Raw genomic sequence first — 27,485 nt, forward strand, 5'->3', positions numbered from 1 at the left:
GGTATATTAATTTGTGTTTGTATTTTATTTAGTCCAAGAAAATCTACTTTAAAAACAACATAGAAAATCAAAGTATCAATTAATCCAATACATGGATTATAAGAAACTGCAAAAGCTTGGAGTTGTGGCACCAGCTACGATTTGCAGGCTCCTCTGAGTATTTTGGAGGCCAAAGCAATACACTGTAACAAAGCAGTATCTGTGAAAGGAGACATGCTCCTTGCGCCAGAAGAAAATTCTTCTGGTGCTTCTTTGAGACAGGTCAGTTACAAGAAGAGTTATTGGATATATATGATTTGTGTTCTTTGCATTGCTTAGAAAGGCCCTAGAGAATCATCCTCATCCTCACTATATATAAAAAAGCAAGAACTAAGCGCTTGTTCCCCCAACTTCTAGCCACTGATAATTTACATTGTGGTTACTAGGTTTTATTTAAATGCTGTTTAGATAACTATACATATTATTAACAGCCATGGAGCTATAAAGATTAGAACCAGTATTATATAGGCCATGCCACTGTTCTTTTTAATTATTTTTAACTGCTGGCAGCTACTGCAATACGACTTCCCATACAGACATTGCAAATTTGTAGAAATAACTGGTTTCCCATTTGCTTGGTGCTGCAAAGCAGGCCTGTCAATTCAGTAGCCCATTAGCCAAGTAATGTAGCCTGCCAGGTGCTAAAGTCCCTCTTCTTCTAGCCCTGGGTAGATCTGAGGGTATTTACTAAACAGCAGCCTACCAAACAAATATTTACTAAACAGCAGCCTACAATGGGGTCAGGACCACAGAGAGTTCAGGAGAAATGAATTAGACAGCCTGTTGCAAAGCACACAATGAAAGTGAACAATCTAACATTTGGCAAACAAGAACCACGGTCAGAACAAATGTAAATGGGGGAGGGAGAGGAGGGAGAGGGGAGAAAGCTGACACTAAAGAAATCTCACCAATTTTACATGTTTACACATTGTAGACAAACACAGAGGATATATCTAAGTGATTCATAAACAAAGCGACATTAGGTGGAGCTGGAGGGGGGGAGATGAGGTGTTTTTGGAGACATGTTAGCAGATATACAAATACAGTTGCAAGAACACTTTGTTTTGCCTTTAGATCCACCAAAATGGAAAAAAAAATGAGGAGGCTGTAACTGATTGTTGTTGCTGAATGGCAGCTGATGAGGAGGAGGCCTCAGCATCTTTCCCACAAAGATTGACCAAAGAGATGGAGGCAGGGGCAGTACTATGCAAGCGTGAGCTACACAAAGCACTGTTGGTTAATCAGCAGTCATGAAATGGCATGGTGCCGATCCACCTTCCTCATGCCTAGCTTCTTCCCAATGGACACCAGTAAGATGATGGGTTCTGTTCAGCAGTGGCCATTAAATATTGCTTCACAGTCACCCACACTGGTCCCTGCCAGCAGATTTAATGGCAAAACAATTCTCCGCATTTTCACTCTGGCAGCCCTATAAATGAAGGAGCAAAACGTGTTAATAATTACACTGAAATGATGCAATGGCCATTTATACTGTGGTTTCAGTGGACCTACATAGTCACTGCAATGGAAACAAGGAACATATTAAGAAAAATTGCCATTTGTTTTTCTTACCCTCAGTTGTCTACTTACACTCCACAGTCTATAACATGACATAGACTGCAGTATTAGAAGATTGAATTTTCTGCTATACAAGCCATCCCAATGACAGGCTTGCTAAAGAGCATAGCTTTTTTAAAAGCATCTTTCCGTTTTAATCTTTCGCCAACCAATATCTTTATCAAACCAGTGCACCTATGACTGTTAACTAACAGGATTGTTCATCATGGTTACGCACTTTATTAGCAAATATATTATGTTAGATGCATTTAAAAAAACTCCTAACGGCCACATTTTATTAGAAAGAAGGCAATGTGTTAGGCAAGAGTTCTCGTAAGGCTTCTAGACTACAAGGTGTACAGAGTCACCACCAGATGGAGCTCGTGTACCAGTGACATTTTACTTTCTTCCCGCATTCTGCCCTTCCTAAAAGAAGGCATTTAACTCACTTTGCTCCTTTTCAAATAAATTACTGTACATGCAAGACAGGGAAACTGCTGGGCTATGCAACAGGCTCAGTCAGGTAGGTGCAAAGGCTACAAAGTGCAACAAAACTTGACCTGCTAGATGTCTAGATTAAATACTAAATGCTTTGAACATTTTCACTATTGTCCAAATCTTTAGCATTTCAAGCCTGCCCAGTTTTTATGCACAACCTAGAGTGACTTGCAAACTTCTATCTAACAAATTGGGAATGTCTTTGCTCAAGGTCTCCTAGGTGGAGGGTTTTTCTTTTTAAAATAATTAATTCAAGGGTAAGAGTAAGCCAAGTCTTTATTTAAATCACGCTTCAGAAACTACAGGTTACTAAATGAATGCAAGCACAATGGAACTCACTTACCTAACAGAGGGACTTAAATATGGAACAAACTTTGCTCCTCAAAGCCTTTTTGAAAAGAATGGTCTCATTCCCGACAGGGTACATTCCAAGAACAGGAAAGCATTACGTTTTTAAAGGAACTATTTTTCTGTTTCTTGACAAGTTAGAACTAATTCATTGCTTTGCCTTATGTTTGATATGACAGTTCCTTAACTGAGTCATACCTCAAAGCTGATAAACTGTCAAAAGCAGCTGTTTATTTGTTTGACCTTTGAGGACATCCTGCTTTCTCTGAGGTGTTCCATAAAAATAAATTGTATTGAAATAATTTTGAGAGCTACAATTAAGTACAAATTTAGGCAGATGTAAAAAACACTGAATCAGTCTTCTTCAGTGCCCCATTCTCCTCTAGACTGCTGCTGAAATGTTTTCAGCACGTATCGTCATTCATGGAGCAGGTGGCATAAAGAATGCCCCGAAGACAAACTGCGTCTGCCACCCATGAGTGTTCTTCTATGGAAGCAAGATCATACGCAGCAGTAAACATTGGTTCTTCCATAAAATAAAAAGCTAATGTATTAGAATGTGTGGCCAGCTGCATCTCACAGTGCCTCTCTACAATTCCACATACTTAGTTATTTTCCTACTAGGCAAGACAAATATGAAGGTCATTTTGTATTTTTTTTCACATATAAAGAGGAAATATACATTAAAATTAAATTTTGTTTAAAGATATTAACATAAATACATAAAATAATTACACTCCAGTTATGGAAGCACTGGTGAAAGGGGGAGCCTAAAAGATGCCAACTTCCTTTCCAGGCTGTAATATCAACAAAATTACCTCCCTTCCCCTACACAATTTACTAACAAAAAAAATTTTTTTTAAGTATACTGTGAAAAGGAAGTGTTAAAAATTGAAGTAAAAGGGACTTGAGCTCCTGATGGTGCCTCAGGATTGTCTGATGCCTTCTCAGAATGACATTGGAAAGAGCCAAAGTCTAGCAACACCATTCCAAATTGTTGGTCTTCTGTCCAGTAATGCAAAATGAATTCTCCTCCACTGCCCTTTTCATGTACTGGTCTCTCCAGGTATAAGATGCAGCTTCCCGACAGCTGTGGAAACAGAAGAGAACAGATCAGCAACACCTAGCAGCCCGAACCTCTTGACCAGTGTGTAATGGTGGTGGTAGCCTACCATAGTGACAAGTTGTGCTGGCAACATGAGTCATGTCAATGTGCTGCTACCACCCCAGCAACATTGTGCAAAACTGTTAAGTGGCAAAGAAACTGAAAATGGGGGGAGCCATTTTCTGCTACCCTTCAAACCTCCAATCACAGGTGGCTTATCAGAAGAGCATACCAGCAAATGAAGGTTGATTCAAACCGGTCAGTCGGACCCCTCCCCAACCCATGCCCTTATTCCTTACTGCTACCTCTCATACAGCCTTCAGCTGGGGAGAGTTCACAAAGCCCCCTCACAGCTGGCTAACCTGGACAGAAGCAGTTCTGGGGTACTTTGTGAGCTTTCCCCAGCTACAGGAAAAGGAGGCAATCATGGGCAGACAAGCAAACAGGGAGGAGAAAGACTGACAGACCTGAACCAGGACTCAGATGCCTGATGTGCTTGTGAAAACAGACTTGCAACATAACTGAAAGATATGCTGTGAGTCTACTCTACATGAACAATTTTCAATTCTTCTTACGCTCCCCTAAGTTTATGTTTATTAATTGGGGGTGAGTGGAGAAAGGAGGGGTAAGCCTCAGGTTGATATAGCAAGATAAACAAACTCCTCACCATACATAATGACCAGGCTTGTATCCCCAATCTCAGATTAGTATTTCTGAACAACTTTCTGTCAATGGCGATACTACCTGCTAGTAGGGAAGGGACTCACACATTGTGTGCTGCAAGGCACTGAATAGGAAACACTGGGCTGCACTGATACCACAACAAACATCCTCTGACTGTAATGGAAAAACAGCAGTTTCACCACACCAAGCCAAACATGTGTGCATGCATGCCATAGCAGTTTCTTCCATCAACATGGCTTCCATAGCAAAAAGTTTAATGTCACTGTCCAGCAGCATAAAAAGAGAGTGAGAGAATGTTTCCAATTGTAAAATAGAAGGATGCCATCAGGAATCTGAAAGCCCATTTTAAGCTTTTTTGGTGTAGTGATTAGGATTGCGGATTTCTAATCTGGCATGCCAGGTTCGATTCTGCGCTCCCCCACATGCAACCAGCTGGGTGACCTTGGGCTCGCCATGGCACTGAGAGCAGTGATATCAGGGCTCTCTCAGCCTCACCCACCCCACAGGGTGTCTGTTGTGGGGAGAGGAATGGGAAGGCAACTGTAAGCCGCTTTGAGCCTCCTTCGGGTAGGGAAAAGCGGCATATAAGAACCAACTCTTTTTCTTCTTCTTCTTCTTCTTCTTCTTCTTTTTAAACTTTCTTTTGGGTTCCAATATCAGTGATTTGTGACTGACCTTGAAAAATTTGCTAATGTTCTACCAGCCAGTAGCAATGCACACATTTGGTTAATAAAATAATATTATTTAATAATAGTATTTTATAAAATAAAATATAGTTTCAAATAATTATGCTGGATTTAAACTAGCCAAGCAATTATTGTAATGAAAATGATACTTACTTTAAACCACAGCATTCAGTGAGCTCTGATTTAAATCGTAGACTGTGTAGTCTTGGTTATTTACATCTTCATCCATGTGTGACTCCCCAAGTCCTGTTGACTGGTCTTCTTTCCTCTTTGTATATGTTTGCTGCTCTATAAAGTGTTCTTGCATTTGAACAGAGTGCCCAGCTTCCACACTTTTGAGCTTTGATTGGTCTATGTCAAGTGACTCTTTGGGTAGTTCTCCTGAGACAAAATCATCCACCAACACCCTCTCAGCCTCTGTTGGAACAACAGGATCCACTTCTGATCCAACTTCTGTTTCACTATTTTCTTTCTGTAAGCCTGGCTCTTCTGTAACCTCTTGCCCACCTTCATTCACAGTTCCATGATCTTGCGCTGGTTTTGCCACAGCACCCAAAGGCAGCTGCTGATCTTCAGATGTGCCACAACTTAAAGAGACTTTTTCTTCTGTTCTGAGGAACTTTTTTTTCTCTACTTTCACAGAAAGCAGATGCTGATCAGCCTGTAGGCTTTCCTGAATTTCAGATTTATTTTCACACACCTGATCTGACACAGATACTGCCTCTTCTGTCTCTTCAACAGCATTCCGAATGATTTTAAGCACAATGTTGGTACTCTGAGACTCTATAGTCCCAGGCAACTGAACATCATCTTTTTGAATGTCTACATGTGTCAAAGAAGGGCTGCTTTCTGGAGTCTGAATTTGTTTTTCAGTTTCTTGACTGAGCTCTGATTTCATTTTGGGGATCAAATCAAATACGTGTGTCTGGATCAAATCATCAACTGGCAAAATGGGCTTCTCGGTGGCTGATTCTGTTTTCTCGGCCCACAACATTGCCTCAGTGTAAGGACCTCTAGCCCCCAGCTCTGAGTGAGCAATGGTCACTGGCTGTACAATTTTGAATGCTGTTTCTTTTGGCTCTTCTAAGAAAGACTGAATTGTCTCTGTTGATGTTTCTGTAGCAATTACACTTTCTTCAATTACCTGTTCTTCAACTGCTGCAGCTGTTACTGACACTGAGGATTTATAAGCTCCATGGCTTTGCATCTCAGGAATGTCAGTGGCGACAACCTCCTGATGCTTGGGATGTTGCTGCATTGGAGCTGCATAAAGTACATGTTCACTAGCAGTGAGTTCAGTGTTTTCAGCTGATTTGTCATTTCCCACTGTTACCACCTTCTCTGATAGCACTTGTCCTTTCGGACAGCTTTCTGGAATTCTCTCTGCGAATCTGGAGTCTAAGAAAAGAGTGTCTTCTTCTACTTCAGTCGTTGCAGCAACCTCAGATGCTGCTGCCTCTATGTGTTTTGAATTAATTGCTAATGCTGTGTTTCCAAGTTCATTCTCCACAAATGTTGCCTCATTATTGACAACATTCTCAGTTAATTCAGCCTCTACAAAATTAGATTTTAAAGCAAGCACATTTTCCTTTTGACTTTGCATTAGGACTTCAGATGCAGCAGTATCCATATTCTTTGATTTTCCTTCAGTCTCCATAAAGGGTATATTTTTTCTTTTCTGCACAGGGGTCTCAGTCCCAATGTCTTCTGCACATTTTGATTCTAAGATAAGGTTGACATCCCCTAGTTCATTTGTTTTGGGAGAAAGACCAGGGTCCTTAACCTTAAAAGGACCCTCAGATCCAACAGAATCCAAATATTCTACTTGAAAGGAACTGGTCACATCTTGCATCATTCTATGCACTGGAACTCTACATATATCATCTACCACAGGTGCTTGCTGTAAATCTGCACAAACTGGAACCTCTACTGAATTCACAGTATCTTCCATCTCAGACTGAAAGCAGACTACAGCCTTAAAGTTCTGCAAATTCTCCTCCTGATCTGATGGCTTGGAAACAGCTTTTTCTTTCACCAATTCTTCTAACTGCTTTGCAGGGGCCTCCATGTTTATGTTCTCTGTGAAAGTCCTTGTATTCACCATTTCTGAAGGAATGTCAGCTTTTGCTTCTTCTGTGAGGACTTCAATTGTTTTTCGGGGGGGTTCCACTTTTGCATCTTCTGTAAGGTTTTTCACATTAATCATCTCTGCAGGAACCTTCATATCAGCCACCTTGCCAACTTCTGCTACCACCTCTTCTGCATGGAACTCTACAACTTCATTTTCTGCAGAATTATTTTCAACAACCTTTGCTACAGAGGAAACCACATCCACCTTTACATCAATCTTTTCTGCTGGAGCCATCACTTCTGCATCTGATTTCTCTGAAGAAGACTCCATATGCACCTTTCCACCTGTCTTTTCTACAGAAACCTCTGCTTCTGTCTCTGTCAGAACTGTTGCTTTGTCTGTAGGAATTTCTGCTTTTGCTGTGTCTGGGGAAAATGTCATTTCCACCATTACATCACTTGTCTTTGCCGAGACCTCAGCTTCCACATTCAGTAGGCATGGCTCCTTTTCAACTTCTTTATAGCTCTCTGTTTCTACCTTTTGTGTAAGGGCCTTACTCTCTGAATTCAGCTGATGGACCTCCACATTCCTCTTTCTAATGGATATCCCTGTTTCTATAGTGTCTACATAGATCTGGGTCTCAGTATTCAACAGGTGAGGTTTCTGTTTCACATTTTCTACAGGGATCTCCATTTCTACATTTTGAAGATGGATATCAGGTTCCATTTTTGGCACAAGAATTTTAGGTTCCACATTGTGTAAAAAGGCCTCAGTGTCCTTATTCTGTAAGTAGGTCCCAGTTGCCACTTTCTCAGTGCTTTTAATTTCTAAGCCAATTGTAACATCTTTGAAATCCAGAGTATTCATTTCATTTTCTACAATTCCCATTGGAACCTCAGTAGCCAGGCTCTGGTTTGGTACTTCAGGCATTAATTCTCCAGTATCTGCGGACTGTATAAATTGTTCTGTATCTTTTACATCACTCTGCACGAGAGCCTTCTTTACTTCAGCTGTGCTTCTTTCTGCATTTTCTGACTCCAGGCCAGGTACAACTATTTGCATAAGGTTCTGAGAGAACTTGGTCTTCTCTTCATCATTTCTCTTCATCCACTCATCCACTTCTGTAACACATTCCTCAGTGACCTCACCTTGAGCTTTTTCTTCTAACTTCACTGTGACTTCCAGTACCGTATCAATAGTTCCATATTTTTTCTCTACAACTGCTTCTAACGATGTATCTTGTTGCTTTCCGATAGTCTCATCAACATTTACATCTGGTTCTTCACCAGCAGTTACTATAACAAAACCAAAATCTTCCTCTTCAGATTTCTCTTCAGTTGTCTGTTCTTTGCTGATTTCTTCATGTCTTTGTTCAGTTTCACTTTCATCAGTCCTATCTAAATTTATACTTTCTTTTGGTCTTTCTTTCTCTTCAGCACATGAGTCTTTATTCTTCTTCAGTACTTCCTTCAAACCACTTCCAATGACTTCGCCTTCACTGTGATCATCTTCTGTGCCTTCATTAGTTTGCATACTAACCCGCTCAGGATCTTCTACCTTTAAGGGTGAGTCAGCAAGTTTAACTTCTGGAAACATGACAGTAATTTCTTGCTTGCTTTTTCCCTCTTGAATGGCTATTTCTGACATCTTTTCACTTTTCAGTTGTGTTTCATCAGATAATCTAACTCTTTCAGCAGCTTCTTTTAGAACTTCCTGAGTTTGCTTATTTAATTCTTCTAGATTTTGCTGACCTTTAACTTCCTGTACAGGTGTAGCAACTGCTGTTGTATCAGGGGACTCACTTAGTCTTGAAACTGCTGAAACCATTTCAGTAGTCTCTTCAGCACAGGACACTTCAGTTACTTCTTCAACACCTGAAGCTTCTTCTCGAGCTGTAATTGCTTCTGGAGTTAACTCCAGTTCACTGATTATTGTATCACCACTAATGTCCTTTCTAATTTCTGGCATGTGTTTAGTGACTTCTGCTATTTCTTCTTCCATTGCCATTTCAGAAATTTGCTCAATTTGTTTCACTTTGTCTTCATCTGCATATTCAATGGGCTCTGTCACAGAAGTAGGTATCCAAGATGGTGATCTTTCTTCAATACTTGTTACAGCTCTTTCCCCTTCAACCACTGTGACAGTGACTGCATGAACTAATACTTCATCTACTACAGTATCTTTTGACTCTTCAGTTCTTTCATCCAAAGTTCTCTTCTTAGTTACTTCATCTTCTTTTGCCTTCTGTGCTTCAAATTTCTCTTGTTCAGCAGCTTCATATTCTGACAAAGGAACAACAGCTGGAACATCATAATCTTCTTCATTGTTTTCTTTGATTTCGTCTCCCACTTCCTCAACAGGAGTATGCTCTGGTATTCCATCTGACTTTTTCTTCCTACGACCAGGCATCAGTTTTTTAAATGAAACCCAGGATTCTTCTTTTCCAGAATCTCCATCTGAAACAGAATGTTCTGAACTTGGAACTGTGACTGGCTCTTCAGCTTTATCTTCCATCCTTGTTTTGGATTTTCTTCTTGGGGTTACTAGTCTTTTAAAAGACTCCCATGTTGAAACTCCTTCACTTTCAGATGGACTTCCAACTTGTTCAGGTGAGGAATTTCCTTCTCCACTTTCCTGGGAACTAGTAAGGGTCCTTTCTTGGGTTGTTTCTTTGTGTGTTCCACTTTCATCTGGTTTTTGCCCTTCTTGAGCAAGTCTTTGTCCTACTTCTTCATCAGAAGATGATGATTTTCTAGCTCTTTTCTTAGATGAACCTACACAAATTAAGGCCTCCCATGATACAGAAGTATCAACTTTTCTCTTGGGCTCATCTGTACTTTTTTCTAACTTCTGTTCTTCGCCATTTTCCTTGTCATCTTCCTGTTCTTCACAAGGAGCACTTTCAGTGGAAGAGAGCATAATATTCTTGGATTTCTCAAGTTCTTCTTCTTTGCAATTTTCAGAAACTCTTGTTATGCTTTTCTTAGGAGTCACCATTTTTTTAAATGATGCCCAAGGAGTAACACCTTCTCTTTTCTTCTCCATATCTGAAGCACTACTTTCTTCGGTTTCAGGGACGTGTACTGCACCTATAACTTTTTGTACAGAGGAAAGCTCTATTGTTTCTTCAGGGGAAGAGTCAGAACTTTCCCCCTTCAGTTCTTCAGGACTTTCTGCAGAATCAGATAACTGTTGTGTTTGTTCTCCTGACTTAGCCTCTTCTCTTTTTACTGTATTTTTCTTTCCGGACAACTTCTTTAAGCTTGAACTTGTAAAAAGTTTCTTTAAGGGGCTGCCTTGTATCTTAGCTCTTTCTTGTGATGAAAGTAATTCAACTTCATTGGTAATGCCTTCTGGAGGTTGGCATGTGGCGACAGCTCCACTGCTCGGTTCAGTTTTCTTGATCTGTTCATTCATTGCTACAAGTATAATTTCTGTGATTTTTAATTCTTCATGAGTAAGCTCAGCATCTGTCTCAACGAATTGTTCATGAATTATTTTTTTGTTTGTTTTCACCTGTTCTTTCTTCACAGTGGTGGTAACATCATTGTTAAACTCTGTGGTTATTTCATCAAAACTTTCCGTTGCCAGAGGAGCTTTTGGTTCAGGCTTGTCTTCAAGTATTTCAAAATGTTCCTCGGTCTTTTCCACTGTGAATGGAGAAATTGGTGCACATTTGTCTAATTTTTCCTCTAGCGTTTCTTTTGCCAGGGGTGCTGCATGTTTTTTCTCAGACAATGGAAGAGCGCTCTGCTCTGTGGGTGATAGACATTCTTGCATTGGTTCTGATTTTTCCTTGAATGCCAGACCTATCTTCTCAGTCAAACAAATCTCAGATTCTTTGTTTACAATTTTCACAGACTCTTGTGATGGGAGAGTAAGGGGTTCTTCCTGGTGTGTTTCTGTTGAGAGATTTCTCATGTTTACTTCTTCAGTTTCTTCTCTCTCTCTTTTCACTATCTCATCTGTATGTTCTACAAAAATTTCAACTTCATCTTTTTCTGGTTCTGCTTTTTCTTTTTCTAGTTCTTCTTTAATAGCATTTTCTTCTGCCATTTCTTTTTCTTTGCCTTGTTTTTGTCTCTCAACAGGCTGAGAGACATCATCTTTGGGCTTCCTGAAGCTTGTCTTTTTCCTAAGGCCAGCCCATCCCTGAGTAAAGAACTTTCTTAGGGGTGATGCTGTTTCATTAGCTGATGGACTTGTTGGAGATTCTACCAACTTACTACTGTCACTTTTGATTTCAGCCTCCTTGCTTCCTTCAGTTGGTTCCACAGGGCTTCCTTTTACCTGTTCAGAAGAAGCATCTTCCTTCACCTGCTCAGTCTGAGTCTGTTGTTCAGTCTTTTCTACAGAATGAGACTCCTCACTTTGTATTGCTTCGTCTTCCATCTTTGTTTTGACTTCTTCACAGTCTCCAGCTCCACCTGCTGCTACTTCTGCATCATCTGCTTTCACATTCAGTAGCTGAACAGGTTCTGATTTCTCAGTCTTATCCTTTCTCACAGTAAATTTGAATCCAACAAACTTAAACACTTTTTTAAACCCAACATCATTAGACGGAGATTCACAGGGTAGCTCCTGTTCTTCTGGTGTTGGCAATTGTTTATCAACATCTGGTGATGCCTTAGGTTTGTCATCTACATTTGTTTTATCTGATTCTGGTGTCTTGGTCTCTAGATGTTCAGCAGACTCCTCTTTTAGAATCACATTTGGAGTTTCTCTTTCTCCAACTATAAGAGATGTTGAAAATGACAAAGAATAAGCATTTCAACTTTATATTGTACATAAGGATTATAATAAGCAATAAAAACTGCAGATACCTTCACTCTTACTTGGGAATAAGCTACACTGATTCCAATGGGACTTGCTTAGGAATATGCATGCCTAACCTCATGATGCACAAATATTCAGACCAACAGTCACAATGCAATATATGGTTAAGCTACTGAAAAAGATGGGTTTTTGAGATATTTTGTTTAGATTGTGATGTATGCTTTAAAAAAATCAAAGCAGATTTCATTATTGCAGTGATTGCTATTGCATGTGTAATTAAACTAATTAATAGTTTTCAGATTTCATTTATAACAAGTAAAGAATTTAACTTCTGAATTGATTTGATAGTTCAATACAGTAATTCTAGGAGTTGCTTTTTTACATGTCAGTAAACAGTTCACTTAGTTTCTTCATATTCTTCCCAAACAAGTGAAGTTGAGACATTCTCAGTGTCTAAGTGTTAAGTGCTCAAACTAAGAAATCCCATTGTTCAAAAAAGATGCAGTTGAAGTAGTCTGAGGTTGAAAATGACAGACCATAAAGATTTAAAAACTAAAGAGAATGCAAACAATCACATTTCAAAATAAAACTGTAAAGTGGTAATCCCTAACAATGAACCTGTAGGCAGCTTTTTTCAACCTTTTGACCATGAAGAATCTCTGAAATATTTTTTAGGCTTTGAGGAATCCCAGAAGTGGCTATGCCTCCCAGTCACGTACTCCCTCTGGTAATGCCATGTCGCCAGAACGTGTCTTCAAGTATTTCAAAATGTTCTTCAGTCTTTTCCACCGCCAATGCAGAAACTGTTGCACATGTGTTTAATTTTTCCTCTAGCATGTCTTTTGCCAGGGGTGGTGCATGTTTTTTCTCAGACAATGCAAAATTATGACACATAGCTTTACATATCTTAATAAACTAAATGACAGGACTCTGCCAATTTATTTTGATTTGTTATCACACACAGGTGGACCAAGACAGGAAGAACAACATTGCTTCTCAGTTGGCATTGTGTCTTCCTCTTTATAATCTACAATGTATGACTTGTCCAAGGGAACGAGAAACCAGTTCATACAAACCCCTATCCTTGCATAAAAGAAATAGTTGTGAACTGTTGCCTTCATGAGACCACCAACTTGGGTGTATAAACATAATTTTTACACTGCTATTTTTGAGATACAAACCCTGAGTTCAGTACTGGCCTTTCAAGTGGCCCCAAAAACAAAGGAAAAAATTACTTTCAAGTTTTGATCTTCCACCTCTATTATATCATATCATTAACCTTGTACTTTGGCAATTCACAACAGGGTCAAAGAAGTTGTCAAACTAATAGTGGAGGACAACACTTGATATTTGTACGATATATATACTTGAGAGGTTATCAGGAAGCACATCATGATTACCACCTTTCGCCCTATGCCCCCCACAGGACCTTATGCTCTGCGGGCTCTAATTTATTGGTCATTCCTAGCCCCAGGGAAGTGCGCCTGGCCTCAACTAGGGCCAGGACCTTTTCGGTCCTAGCCCCCACCTAGTGGAATGAGCTCCCAGAGGAGCTGTGAGCCCTGCGGGAGCTTTCAGCATTCTGCAGGGCCTGCAAAATGGAGCTCTTCCACCAGGTCTATGGTTGAGGCTGACACCACAAGAAAGATCCCCTCCAGGATAGTGTGTGTATGGCAGCTTTGTGTTCATCTGCCTCCCTCTTCCCACCTCCCATATGAGGGATAGGTTTTTGTTTATAATTTTTCTGCAATTCTTCTCTTTTATATTGTTCAACTGGATTGTGATATTTTTTACAGTCTGGGGTTCATCTGGGGTTTGATTGTATCAAACCTGGGAATGATTGTATCAATGAGTTGGGCCATTTCCTCATTCCAGCAGTCAACCAGGGCATTGACAGGACCAACACTACCATCAGGGAAATCAGGTATCCATTTGAATCCATCTTACTCCAGGGGCAAAGCATTTTAACAGATCCCACCCTCCTGCAGAGTCTTGACATCTCTGTAAGTCTAAATCCAATCAAATAGTGATCTGCTAATTCATCCACAGATCACATTTCCAGGGCAAAACAGCAAATCAGTGCAGCAGGACCAGTGATTGAGTGACATTTACAACTTCATTATATACATAACATTTCTTCAGTGGCCTAATTTTGTCTTACAATGTGCCCTTCTGCAAACTATGCTGCCTTCTCTTACTGTAACAATGAAGGTCTCCTCACTTTCTGCTTTGCTACAGATTACTGAACTGGTCCATTCTGATTTCAGCTTCCTGATATGTTTTTCTACTGAGGTGTGTTAGGAGGTTACATTGCAAATACTTGAGCACATTTTAAAAATGTTTAGCAATACAATTTGTCATGGAAAGAGACAAACAGGGAGCAGTTTAAACTTCCTAGGCACCCAGTAACAAGCCTGAAAGTTGGCATACTTCATCAGAAAAAGTTTGACACCTGTATAAAAGTACTAAGCTAAAATTTATATGTTTTATATGTTGATTCACTATTTTCAGGTGTGAACTGCTATTGGGAGATTCTGGCTCACAACCAGAATTGTCAATATGACAAGCAATTTTAACGTACATCTTAATTGTATTTAATTTATTTAAAATATTTATATCCCAGTTTTTCACAATGTCAAATGCAGTTTACAAAATATATAAGCTGTTAGTTATTGCACTGAGAGCATTCTGCTTGGTGCCTCTTGAGAGAGAACTTTCTGTGCCATAATGGCTATGCAGATTCTTAAAATCTGGGCACAGTTACTAAAAACAAGTATGCATGAACTTCCCAAACAGAGGACACTGTAAAAAATGAGGAACCTGATTAACTTAGTTGGTGAACAGGATCATATAGGGAGGTGTGGAAATAGCCACCACTCTACCAAAGGCAGCCTAAATACCCAAGGCATGTTCAAGCCATGGTTAGGAATCCCTGCCCCAGTCAAAAATGATTTCAGGGAGGTTTTCAGAGTGCATTACAGGGCAACAAACTGTTATGTTTCATTTATTGTATGTTTTGTCTCATGAGTTGGGAGAAGAAAGAAAAGAATGATCTCCATCTGACCAGAGATTCTGGGGTTTTGGGGGTGCATTATCTGGGCATGGATTTGGGGTCACTGTGGGTAGGAGATAGTTGTGAATTTCCTGCACTCTGCAGGTGGTTGGACTAGATGTCCCTGGAGGTCCCTTCCAACTCTATGACTCTATGAATTCTCTTTCCAAAATTGCTTAGGAATTGCATTTGAATGGCTTGAGAACTGCATTAGACCTTTGTGCTGCAGCCAAGTCATTCCTTATGTATGCCAAGCTGCTTCCTGTCTGCTAAATACATCAGTTATGCAAATGATCTGACCTGAGGAAGAATACCTTGATAAAATGCTGCAGCATATATGCTGGTTAAATTGAATGAGCATATAATTTAGATTTTCAAATTTCATATTTTCAAATGTGATGGCAGGCATTAGTTGTACTTAGCGAAATAACCAAGGGCATCAAATGGCCTGTCTTATTGGATATCACCTGCAGCTTTGGTACACAGATGCTTGATATGTTCCAAAATATTTTAACTATCACTGCCAGGCTGAAGTCTCTGTCAGTAAGATCACTAATGCTAAACTGATGTCAGCTGGACTAAGGAGGAATGTTTCCAGATCAGTCAATCATAGGCAGGAGAAAGAAAAATCTCACTCTATTATGTTTTTAAAGCATTTTAGATTTAAAAATATAGCCATGTATGTCTTTAATAATTTTACATCTAACCACTGGATCCTATATGCTGTGTTATATATTATATTAAACATGTTTCCTGAGCAAGATAAAATTGTAATAAAGTTATAATCAAGGGCAGCTTGCCCTTAAGTTTCCATCTCCAGCCATCCCCAGAAAAAAAACCCTCTGGAGAGATGAATATACATACTTTCAGAGAACACTAAGATTACACAGTCATTAGCTGCATGAAGTACCTTTCCCATACCAACAGGCTAAGCAAATCAAAGCTGAAAAATATCCAGCAAAGGGAAAGGCTCCAACAGTTACTTAAGAGCCTTCATTAACCGCATGTAATTGTACTGAATTTGGCCAAGTACTGTATTAAGCCACTAGTTCCCAGGCTTTTTACTAAAGAACAAACTAGCAGATTATTTTCCTCCTCAGGACTTGCATGTCAACTTCTATAACTGAAGCCCCTTTATTCTTTGGACTTTCTTTGACTTGATCACCCATTGCTAGCAACTTGACAACTCACCCATAAGTTTCTTGAGATGCATCGTATTAAGCCATATAGCCCACGTAAACAGCCAAAGCAAAAGGATTTAGGTTCTGTCAATGGCAGAGACTGTTTGCATTTAAGCAATTTCAGAAAGAAATTTCCCACCAGACCTACCATTGACTTTTAATACTGGTGCAAGATGCCCTGCAGGCACAAATCCTAATAACAGAATTAGATGGGCAAAGCCAATAATCACTACCTCTTTACACTTCTATCTATCTATCTATCTATCTATCTATCTATCCATCTATCCATCTATCCATCTATCCATCTATCCATCTATCCATCTATCCATCCATCCATCCATCCATCCATCCATCCATCCATCCATCCATCCATCCATCCATCCATCCATCCATCCATCCATCCATCCATCCATCCATCCATCCATCCATCCATCCATCCATCCATCCATCCATCCATCCATCCATCCATCCATCCATCTATCTATCTATCTATCTATCTATCTATCTATCTATCTATCTATCTACCTACCTATCTACCTATCTACCTATCTACCTATCTATCTATCTATCTATCTACCTACCTACCTACCTACCTACCTAATTTGTATACCACCCTCCCTGAAGGCTCAGGGCAGTTCACATAAAACAGAACAGAAACAATGCAGATAACATAGATTAACAATGATGAATGAAATGAAACGACAAGCAACATGGAACCATAGAAAAATTAAGAATCATAGAGTTGGAAGGGGCCATACAGGCCATCTAGTCCAACCCTCTGCTCAACGCAGGATCAGCCCTAAGCATCCAAGAAAAGTGTGTATCCAACCTTTGCTTGAAGACTGCCAGTGAGGGGGGGGGGAGCTCACCACCTCCTTAGGCAGCCTATTCCACTGCTGAACTACTCTGACTGTGAAAGGTTTTTCTGATATCTAGCCTATATCGTTGTACTTGTAGTTTAAACCAGTGGTCCCCAACCTTTTTATCACCGGGGACCGGTCAACGCTTGACAATTTTACTGAGGCCCGGGGGGGGTAGTCTTTTGCCGAGGGACGTTGCCGCCTGAGCCCCTGCTCCACTTGCTTTCCCGCCGGCACCCCTGACTTCCCGCCGCCCACTGGGGGGCAGTGCCCAGGGGAAGCCCCAGGCATAGTGGCTGCTGGAGTGCACCAAAAGTGAGCCAGCAGCAGAGTGGCATGGCAGCCTCCGAGGCAGCAGCTGGGGAGGAGGATGAGGAGGAGCTGCAGCCCAGTACCGACTGATCCATGGACTGGGACCGGTCCCCGGACCGGGGGTTGGGGACCACTGGTTTAAACTCATTACTGCGTGTCCTCTCCTCTGCAGCCAACGGAAACAGCATCCTGCCCTCCTCCAAGTGACAACCTTTCAAGTATTTAAACATTAAAGTAACTCATACTGATAGCCCAGTGGGTTGGATGGAACTGCAGTGGGTGCCATAGGAGGGAGCTCAGAAGGAGGACCCATGGGAAGTGATGGTACAAGTTGACCTCAACCAAATGCCTGGTGGAGGAGCTCCCTTTTGCAGGCCCTGTGGAACTGTTTGAGTTCCATCAGGGCCCTGATCTCCTCTGGGAGCTCGTTCCACCAAGTGGGGGCCAGGATGGAGAAAGCTCTGGCCCTGGTTGAGGCTAAGTGAGCTTCCCTGTTCATTATATATATGCGTACTTTGCCAAATTTATGGGGTTGCCAAAGACTGCCCAGTATTCCAATGACATAACTGTTTTTTTCCCCTCCTTCTGGCCATTTTCCAGATAGGGTTTTCTTTCATATAATGGAAGGAATTGGAGGGAGCAGTTTTTAACTGTTCAGTGCTGTTGAAGGCAAAGGAATTTGCTATGTTTTAAAATCTTCACAACTCTAGAGTGTAGCCAGTTTAAACATTTATTTTCAGCCCAGGCTTTTCTGTTCCTCAAAAGTAGCTCCTCTAAACAGTACATCTGTCTTTGGCTGCCTTTTCTGCTTCCCTCCCCCAATGTCTCTTCAGTCAGAAAGAGGGAAAAAGAGACTTATGTATCTCCAAAGGATTAGCATTCGCTGTTGTTTCTGCTATTAAACCACACAAGTATGTTATTGAACGCACGCCCCCACTTACCCTATTGAGCTCTGACTTTCTATTTCCTGGTCCGAGCACTGGGTATACGCCCTGGTCCGCATACTGCCCTGACCTATAGCATTCCAAGATTTGGCAGCCATAATCAAGATCCACATGAAAGACAGGTAAAAAAAAAAACAGTAATGGAGAATCACGCAAGCCTGTCCCTGCGTGGAAAACCATTGCAGACCAGATCTGAATAGAATAGCATTTGGCTTTAGCAAGCCGTGGAATGGGGGAGGGGTCTATATTCAAGGGAGAATAGGGAATAGCCGTGGAATGGGGGAGGGGTCTATATTCAAGGGAGAATAGGGAAAGGGGAGTATGATTTGAGCATACAATCTTGGGTTGCAAAAATTATAGAAAACATGAGATCATTGACACTGCAATCACAGGAGAGAACAAAACAGAAAAGAAAGAACATGAGAAGATCAAAAAATACCAAGACTTATGAACTGGGATGGGATAAGGTTACCATTGTGTGAATTGTTGTTAGAACCCTTGGAGCAGTTCCTAGAAGTCTCAAGAAACACATGGACATTCTGGGCATTGAGCAAATAATGGTCAGCTCCAGAAGACAGTGTTGCATGGAACAGCAAGAATCCTGCAAAGATCTATCTGCAATTTGGCTAGATCTTGAATTGCAGAATACCACCTACCAGTCAAATAACTGATTGTGACAAATCATCATCATCATCAATTTCCAGTGTGCCTTCTGCCACAAACCTCAGTCTTGGTTCAGACATAATACAAAAACATGTTTTCATTTAACCAACCATAGTTATATAGTCATCCAAACCCAATTCATCATCCTAACTCTGATTACTTTGATTACCTTAAATCAGGATAAGAAGCACGTGAATTAACCACATTTAGTTCCATCTATGCTTTTATTTTATTTTATTTTATTTTATTTTATTTTATTTTATTTTATTTTATTTTATTTTATTTTATTTTATTTTATTTTATTTTATTTTATTTTATTTTATTTTATTTTATTTGACTGACTGACTGACTGACTGACTGACTGACTGACTGACTGACTGACTGACTGACGGACGGGATTTTCAGACCACTCTCCTGGCAACAAATAAAATTGAGTTTTAAAATTAATTTGAATAAATAATAGTGGGTTAAAAAACAGCAGCAATATTTTCACAGAGTGTCTATGAGTGGGTCGGGCCATAAATAGGTAGGTAAAGGTAAAGGTAAAGGTATCCCCTGAACAAGCACTGGGTCATGTCTGACCCTTGGGGTGATGCCCTCTAGTGTTTTCATGGCAGACTCAATATAGGGTGGTTTGCCAGTGCCTTCCCCAGTCATTACCGTTTACCCCCCAGCAAGCTGGGTCCTCATTTTACCGACCTCGGAAGGATGGAAGGCTGAGTCAACCTTGAGCAGGCTACTGGGATTGAACTCCCAGCCCCATGGGCAGAGCTTTCAGACTGCATATCTGCTGCCTTACCACTTTGCGCCACAAGAGGCTCTAAAGGTAGGTAGGTAGATAGGTGTTAACTTTGGTCCCAACCAAAAGCCTGGTGGAAGAGCCCCTTCTTATAGGCCCTGTGAAATTGTGCTACCTCCAGCAGGGCCCTGATGTGCTCTGGGAGCTCATTCCACTAGACAGGGTCTAAGAGGGAAAATGTGCTGGCCCTGATTGAGGCCAGATGTACCTTCTTGGGGCCAGGGACTACCAACTGGTTGCTATTTGCAGGATGGAGAATTCTTTAGAGCAGTGGTTCCCAACCTTTTTATCACTGGGGACCGGTCAAAATTTGACAATTTTACTGAGGGGTAGTCTTTTGGGACGTCGCTACCTGAGCCCCTGCTCCACTTGCTTTCCCCCCTGACTTCTCGCCGCCCACTGGAGGGGCGCTGCCAGCAGCAGCCACGCAGTGCCACACCAAGGGGGAGCCCCACCCATGGCAGCCGCTGGAGAGTACCAAAGATGAGCTGGCAGCAGAGTGGTAGGGCAGCCCCTGAGGCAGCAGCCGGGGAGGAGGACAAGGAGGAGCTGCATCCTGGTACCGAATGATCCATGGACTGGTACTGGTCCCCGGACCAGGGGTTGGGGACCACTGTTTTAGAGGGTATAGATAAAGAGGTGGTCTCTCAGATACGCAGGATTCGGACTGCGGATGGCCTTATGGACAAGTACCACTACCTTAAATTTGACCTGGAATTCAACTGGGAGCCAGTGTAGCTGTTGGAGCACAGGTCAAATATGTGCTCTCCGGGGTGTACATTAAGTATGAATGGTATCCTAGCTTAACCCTAATTTTGCCAACCCTGATCTCCCTGCCTACAAATTTGTCTAACAAAAGCTGCTCAAAAACAAAACCACAATTGCCAACTCTAGGGCTGAGCCTTTCCCTACTCTCAACTCCCAAGTTTGTCTAGTGATAGAGTCTTCTCTCCACCTGTGCTTCTACTCTTTTCAACAAAGCAATGTGGAAACCACTTCCATGCTTCCTGAAGGGGATAAAGTAAAGCCCATGGGATTTTAGCTATCTTAATTCAAGTGCTTCATCCACAACTATACTGGTAGCCTATTATACCAAGACAATGGATGGGGTGGGGAGACACCTAGATTAAAGGAAAAGTAGTCTCCTCATGCCAGTCTCCCCAGCAAAGCCCCCCTTAGGTCCAATCCATCTAAGTCACCTTTGTCTTCCTTTTCTTGTTCAGTAAAGCACCTTTAACATAATTTGGCTGTGTGTTTATTGTATAAGAGGGTATGCAGGCTTCTCCAGGGGCCTTGGACTCTCTGCGTGAACACTATGTGGTTTGCAGGTCATTTATGTGGGGAGTCCAAAAATTACTTGGGAACTTGGGGGAAAGGAAGAGCAGGCACAGTATCCACTGCAAGTGTCATGTAAGGAATGGGACAAGGATACAATGCTTAGATCAGGCTTTCTCAGTCAGAGTTTCATGAAACCCTGGGGTTTCTTGACAGCCCTAGAAGGGTTTCTGATTGGGTGGGTGTTAATTATTAATTATATATAGGAGCCAGGCCCGTTGCATTCAGGAATACAAAGGGTGCTAGATTGGGGGGGTGGAAGAACTCTGCAGATGACCTCCCCCTACACCCCAGAACTGGGAAGGCTGCAGGCAGCTGTTAGGGAATTCAATGATAGGGGCAGTTCTCACACAGCAGGGATCTGCAGCCTCCAAGCCTCAGAGGGAAATGGAAGGAGGGGTGGTCAAGGGTGGGGGACAGAAGGAGCTGGCAAGCCGACTGGAGGAAGGGGCACTCAGAGATGGGTAGCAAACACAACTGAAGACAGCAACAGAATACAGGATGATCGTGATAGGCTCAAGAACTGGTTTTAGCTGAATAAAATGAAGTTCAATAGGGACAAATGTAAAGTTCTGCATTTAGGTAGGAAAAATCATCTACACCAATGTAGGATGGGGGAGACTAGTCTTTGCAGTAGCATGAGCGAAAAGGATCTAGGAGTCTTAGTAGACCACACATTGAACATGAGTCAGCAGTGTGACTCAGTGGCTAAAAAGGCAAATGGGATTTTGGGCTGTATCAAATGAGTATCGTGTCCAGATCACGGGAGGTGATGGTACCGCTTTACTTTGCTTTAGTTCGGCCTCACTTGGAGTACTGAGTTCAGTTTTGGGCACCACAGTTGAAGAGGGATGTAGACAAACTGGAGCGTGTCCAGAGGAGGGCAACAAAGATGGCGAGGGGGTTGGAGATCAAGACTTATTATTATTATTATTATTATTATTATTATTATTATTATTATTATTATTAAACTTTTATACTGCTGTTCCCTTAGGCTCACGGCGATTTATACGATAAAAATTACAATAAAACCCATAGTTAAAACCATTAAAACCAATTCACACTATCAATGTTAGGCAACAGGTGAGCATTAATTAACCCGACTAACCCCCCCAAACCACCCCACGTTAGCTGGGGGACATCAGGTTGCTAATATGGGAGTGAGGCAATCAGATCATTCAGATGAACCCAGGGAGCCTACCCGCCCTGGCCTCAACCATATGCCTGGCGGAAGAGCTCCGTCTTGCAGGCCCTGCGGAAAGCTGTTATCTCCGGCAGGGCCCTTAGCTCTTCTGGGAGCTCATTCCACCAGGTTGGGGCCAGGGCCAAAAAAGCCCTGGCCTGGGTCGAGGCCAGACGAACATTCCGAGGGCCTGGAACCACCAGTAGGTTTGAACTTGCAGAGCGAAGGGCCTTGCAGGGGGCATAAGCAACCAAGCGGTCCCGTAGGTAGGCAGGACGCAGGACGCGTGTAGCCTTAAGACCAAAACCTTGAACTTGATCTGAAAACAAATTGGCAACCATTGAAGAACTGACTGAATGTGGGCCCTCCAAGATGTTCTAGTGAGGACCCTAGCAGCCGCATTCTGTACCAATTGTAACTTCCAGGTCAAAGACAAGGGCAGGCCCGTGTAGAGCGAGTTACAGTAGTCTAGTCTGGAGGTGACCATTGCATGGATCCCTGTGGCTAAGTATCTGAGGACAGGTAGGGTATTAGTAGTCTGGCTTGGCAAAGATGGAAAAACGCCGTCCGGGCTACTTTCGTGATCTGAGCCTCCATAGAACAGGAAGCATCAAAGATCACACCCAAATTCCTGGCTATTTGTGAGGTGTTAAGTGTACTCCGTCCAGGTATGGGAGGCTCGCTTCCTGAAGAAAGGTTGGGGGAGCTTGGTCTGTTTAGCCTAAAGGAGACGACTGAGAGGGGATCTGATAGCCATCTTCAAGTATTTAAAAGGGTGCCATGTAGAAGATGGAGCAGAGTTGTTCTCTCTTGTCCCGGGAGGGATAGACCAGATTCAATGGGATGAAATTAATTCAAAAGAAATTCCGTATAAACATCAGGAAGAAGTTTGTGGCAGTCAACGCAGTTTCTCAGTGGAACAAGCTTCTGCAGGAGATGGTAGGTTCTCCATCTTTGGAGATTTTTAAACAGAGGCTAGATAGCCATTTGATGGAGAGGCTGATTTTGTGAAGATTCAAGGGGGTGGCAGGTTAGAGTGTATGAGCAATAGGGTTGTGAATGCATTTGTTTCTGTGAGGGTGAAGTACTAGAATCAGCAGGATGGGACTGGCTTTCTCAGGTATTTATTTATTTATTTATTTGATATTTATATACCGCTTAGGGCGGTTTACATAAAACGTATAAACAATCCATATCATATAAATAACCGAAACAATAATACTAATACTAGTGAGGAAAGGCCAACTGCTTTGGCCAAAACTTTCCTGCTCTTGCATTGGTGCTTATTGGTAAGCTAGCTGGTGAGGTACTGAGGTTTAACTATCCATTCAGTCACATGAGGCAGTCTGGGAGAGCAGAAAGAATGACAGTACAGAAGTCAGAATCTACTGATTAGTTTCTGCATACCCAGTCCTAGTTTCACCAACCAACTACCCCTAAAATAAGCCAGGTTTTTTCACTTCATCTGAACCGACTGCAATAGCTGGTCTTGTACAAGCCTCACCAGTTTGCTTTGCAAGATTATTGGCAATGAGGTATGAATGGAATGATTTACATTTTAAGACCTGATTCAATAGACATTGTAACTATAATTAATTCACTTAACTATATTAATTTTATATGTCAATAAAGGCTGTGCTATGCCATACGATTATTCTTAAGTTTACTAAGGTAATATCTACAAAAGAATCTTGAACTAAATCTCCTGGCTATGCCAGCACAAGTTCCTAAAAAAAACTGAAAGAAAAAAGGTTGGGATTTGTATATCTCTAATTCTCTTGCCTTAGGTCTTAGTGAGAAAGACAGATTTTAAAATACATACATACACACACATGCAAAACAATAAAGAAAATAGGCAGAAACCAGTAAGCAGAGAGACTCTCAGCATGGAGGTGAAAGGGATATCTATACCTGTTGAGATTTTACTTGTCATGCAACTGTTATGGGAGTCCTGCTTGGTGCTGGAATTGTTTTGTTTTGGGGATTTTTACAAAGCCTTCTCTGGGTGGGTCTTTATGTGATTTTGCCCTCCTCTCCATGGTACAGTACCCCCCCCCATTTCCTATTCTCCGGTGGGAATTATAGCAGCAAGACCTGAACAGCAGTGTTTTCCAGCCTCAGTCTCTCAGCACTTACCACTTAAGCAGGGAGGGGAGAGGCAGTTCAGCACATGCAAAGCTTCTGTTATGGCAAGTCCAATATGCTTGACTGCATTATCAGAAGCTCAGCAGGCCCCTAGCCATTCTCTCATTTAATGGCCCTAATGGCTGCCTGCATAGCTTATTCCCCGGACCAACTCTTGAGCCTCTATCAACTATGATGGCATGAACAAAGGCAAACAGAAAACATTCGCAGGTGCTATTCATGAGGAATGTCTCAAAGGAGATTTACCAGACCTCCTCCATTGATTTTGGGGGGCTGATTGTAAGGGTAGATCTATTTCACTGGGCACTGGGAGTTTGAAATCATCCATTTGAGAGCTAGGAATATTTTGAGTGCTTAAATGGTTGTTGTTGTATTGTTTCTTCCCATTGTGGGTTTAACTGGATTATATTTATAAACCTCTACCGCATGCCCTGAGTACCATATGGTAGAAAACATTGTGTGGTTAAGTAAAAGGATATACATCCCTCTTGTTAATAACATTACAATGCTTGAAGAAGTTTTCCCACTTTGGGGAGTTGTGATTTGGTTAGTTGTACATCTAGAGAACATCCAAGCAGAGAACTACAAATACCATTTTCAAAGGAATAAACTAAGATTAGGGCAATTTATCAGGCACTATCTTCTTAATTATTGTTTGACATTAAGGCAAAATAATTACTTACAAACATGATTACAACTTACAAAACATGCAGTTTGGAAATGAAGACAGGACACAAGTATCTTTCTGCTGAACAGATGCAAACTTGCATTTTCAGCATTTAACTTGAACAAAATGAACAGTAGAGGGCAGTATTTCATTATTTGTCATAAATCGTCCAAATATATGTGAAGTGAAATTTAGTTGGCTTAATGCCATTCAACATGCTATATGTACTTGTGCTATACTTACAAGGCTTACGGAAGCCTATACCAAATCTTGTTATTTTCTAAGGTGCTACTGGACTTAAATCTAGCTGTCCATATTCTAGGTGTCCAGTGAGCAGGTGCTTGGGTTTTTCTCACTGCATTTGAAAAAGTTATTTTTGCACGCAATAAATGTAAAAAGAATTAAATGACAAAAAGTTGGAAATGGAAGCCAGATATCAGAAAAAGAGATTGGTATACAAACATGAATACAGCTGTACAATGACTTTCTTGATGCCTGAATTAAAAACCTTGCCATTTATATTTCAGTAAAACAATATATATCGGTACCCTGATCAGGCCAGGGAAAACAAGCTTTTGAGCATATAGCTGATGCAAATGCACCTGGATTGGGAGACCCATCTACCCAATGAACTAGAACCTTTGATGCAGGTGGGAATGTATTTCCAACCTGAAGGCAGGTGCTGGCGTAATAGCTGCACATGACTAGTTACATCAGAACTTTTACCTATATGTCCCCAATCTCTATTCACTAAATGATGCCCTTCCATATGATTACACAACCCCCTATGCCGCATGACTTTCATGCTTCTTTAAGCCTCATCAATGCTGGAATGGCTAAAAGGAGTGTGAAAGAGCTGCAGTTTATTGTTCTGCCCATAATATGTTGAAGACTGATGTCACAGGAACCTTTAAAACAATTTTTCACTTCCTGCTGAAGGCAAGGAAGCACTCTCTTATTTTCTTTTTGGCCCTGTATGGCTTCAAAGAGTGTGAAAGGCATGATCTAATGCTACCTGCAACTGCTCACCCCATCAAGAAACAGGAAATTATCCCAGGAGGTCCTGTAATGTTTTCACAACGGTCCCTGTCTCTCATTTTCCGATGGGAGGGGAACCCAGAGGATGAGATGGCAAACAGCCAGTGACAGCAAAGATCAGTAGCCCAAAGAACACTACCCTCAGCCAATCCTTTTACACCACATTATATTCTGTACTAGGGGCCAAGACCGTTGCATTAGGGAATACAATGGGTGCTAGATTGGGGGGTTGTGGTGGAAGAACTATGTGTATGGCCTCTCCCCCACCCCCAGGACCTGGAAAAGCTGGAGGCAGCTCTTAGGCCCATTATGCACAGGCGATTTCGGGTCACATGGAAAACGCGGAGGGGGAAGAAGTGAAGCCAACCACTTACGCACGGGACGGGGCGCAACAGCGGCAAAACCCAGAGTAACCGATTATGCATGCGGCGATCCCGGTGCCACTTCTGGTTGCGCCGCAGTCACTCGGAAGCTGTGCTTTCTTCCGCGTTTTACTAACATGACATTTTCGGTGGCATGCACTAAAGCTGCGGCCAGTTGCAGCCGCATCGTGCATTATCGGTGATTTTAGTCACCGCCATTCCACCCCGAATGTGCGTTATTCCCCCCGTGCATAATGGGTTTTAGGGAAGTCACCAGCCAGGGCAGCTCTCATGCAGCAGGGATCTGCAGCCTCCAAGCCTCAGAGGGAAGTGGAAGGAGGAGGGGGTGGTCAGGGGTGGGGGACAGAAGACAACTGGCTGGCTGCTGGACAAACAGGCAAGCCGGTTGGAGGAGGAGCACTGAGTGGCACTTAAGCCACAAGACACGCTCCTCCAAGGCTTTAACAGAAATATATTTCAGATTGTTCTAAAGTATGTTATATTGTCCTGGACTATATTGTGAACTGCCCCGAGCCACAAAGGAGGGCAATATAAAAATGTAATAAATAATAAATAAATACATAAAAATCTTAGGTAAGTGCAGCCAATTCATTAGGTGCTAGAGGTATGGAAGGGCTTCTCCCCCTGGCCAGGACGAATAAAAGTTACAGCTGCTCCTCAAACTTGGGCAGAAACAAATTATCAAATTAGGCAGCAATGGACTATTGGAAGATGCCTGAGAATGCCACACTCTGATGATTTATTCATTTGCATACGTAGGCATTCATAGAGCCTCTTGTGGCGCAGGGTGGTAAGGCAGCAGACATGCTGTCTGAAGCTCTGCCCATGAGGCTGGGAGTTCAATCCCAGCAGCCGGCTCAAGGTTGACTCAGCCTTCCATCCTTCCAAGGTCGGTAAAATGAGTACCCAGCTTGCTGGGGGGTAAACGGTAATGGCTGGGGAAGGCACTGGCAAACCACCCCGTATTGAGTCTGCCATGAAAACGCTGGAGGGCATCACCCCAAGGGTCAGACATGACCCGGTGCTTGCACAGGGGATACCTTTACTGTTACCTTTACCTTAGGCATTCATTTATTCACACAGGCTGCATTCAGACATCACATTTAACTTAAGGAAAAATTTATGTGCTTACTTGTACACCTCACTCTTTGCTACTCCC

General features: G+C 41.9%; 1 protein-coding gene across 2 annotated transcripts in view; it reads right to left on the minus strand.

The window, feature by feature from the left end:
• Positions 1-2: 2 nt before the first annotated feature.
• The window catches only part of AKAP12 (A-kinase anchoring protein 12), a 73,773-nt gene continuing 46,290 nt past the window's right edge, over positions 3-27,485 (minus strand). For both annotated transcript variants that reach the window (XM_077349829.1, XM_077349838.1), the window contains 2 exons: positions 5,071-11,721; positions 3-3,532 (listed from right to left, as the gene is read on the minus strand). In XM_077349829.1, coding sequence (XP_077205944.1) covers positions 5,072-11,721 — 6,650 coding nt within the window. In that variant the 3' untranslated portion in view covers positions 3-3,532; position 5,071. The remainder of the gene's footprint in view (positions 3,533-5,070; positions 11,722-27,485) is intronic.

Source organism: Paroedura picta, chromosome 1, assembly GCF_049243985.1.
Source record: "Paroedura picta isolate Pp20150507F chromosome 1, Ppicta_v3.0, whole genome shotgun sequence".
In the NCBI taxonomy this organism is placed as follows: domain Eukaryota; kingdom Metazoa; phylum Chordata; class Lepidosauria; order Squamata; family Gekkonidae; genus Paroedura; species Paroedura picta.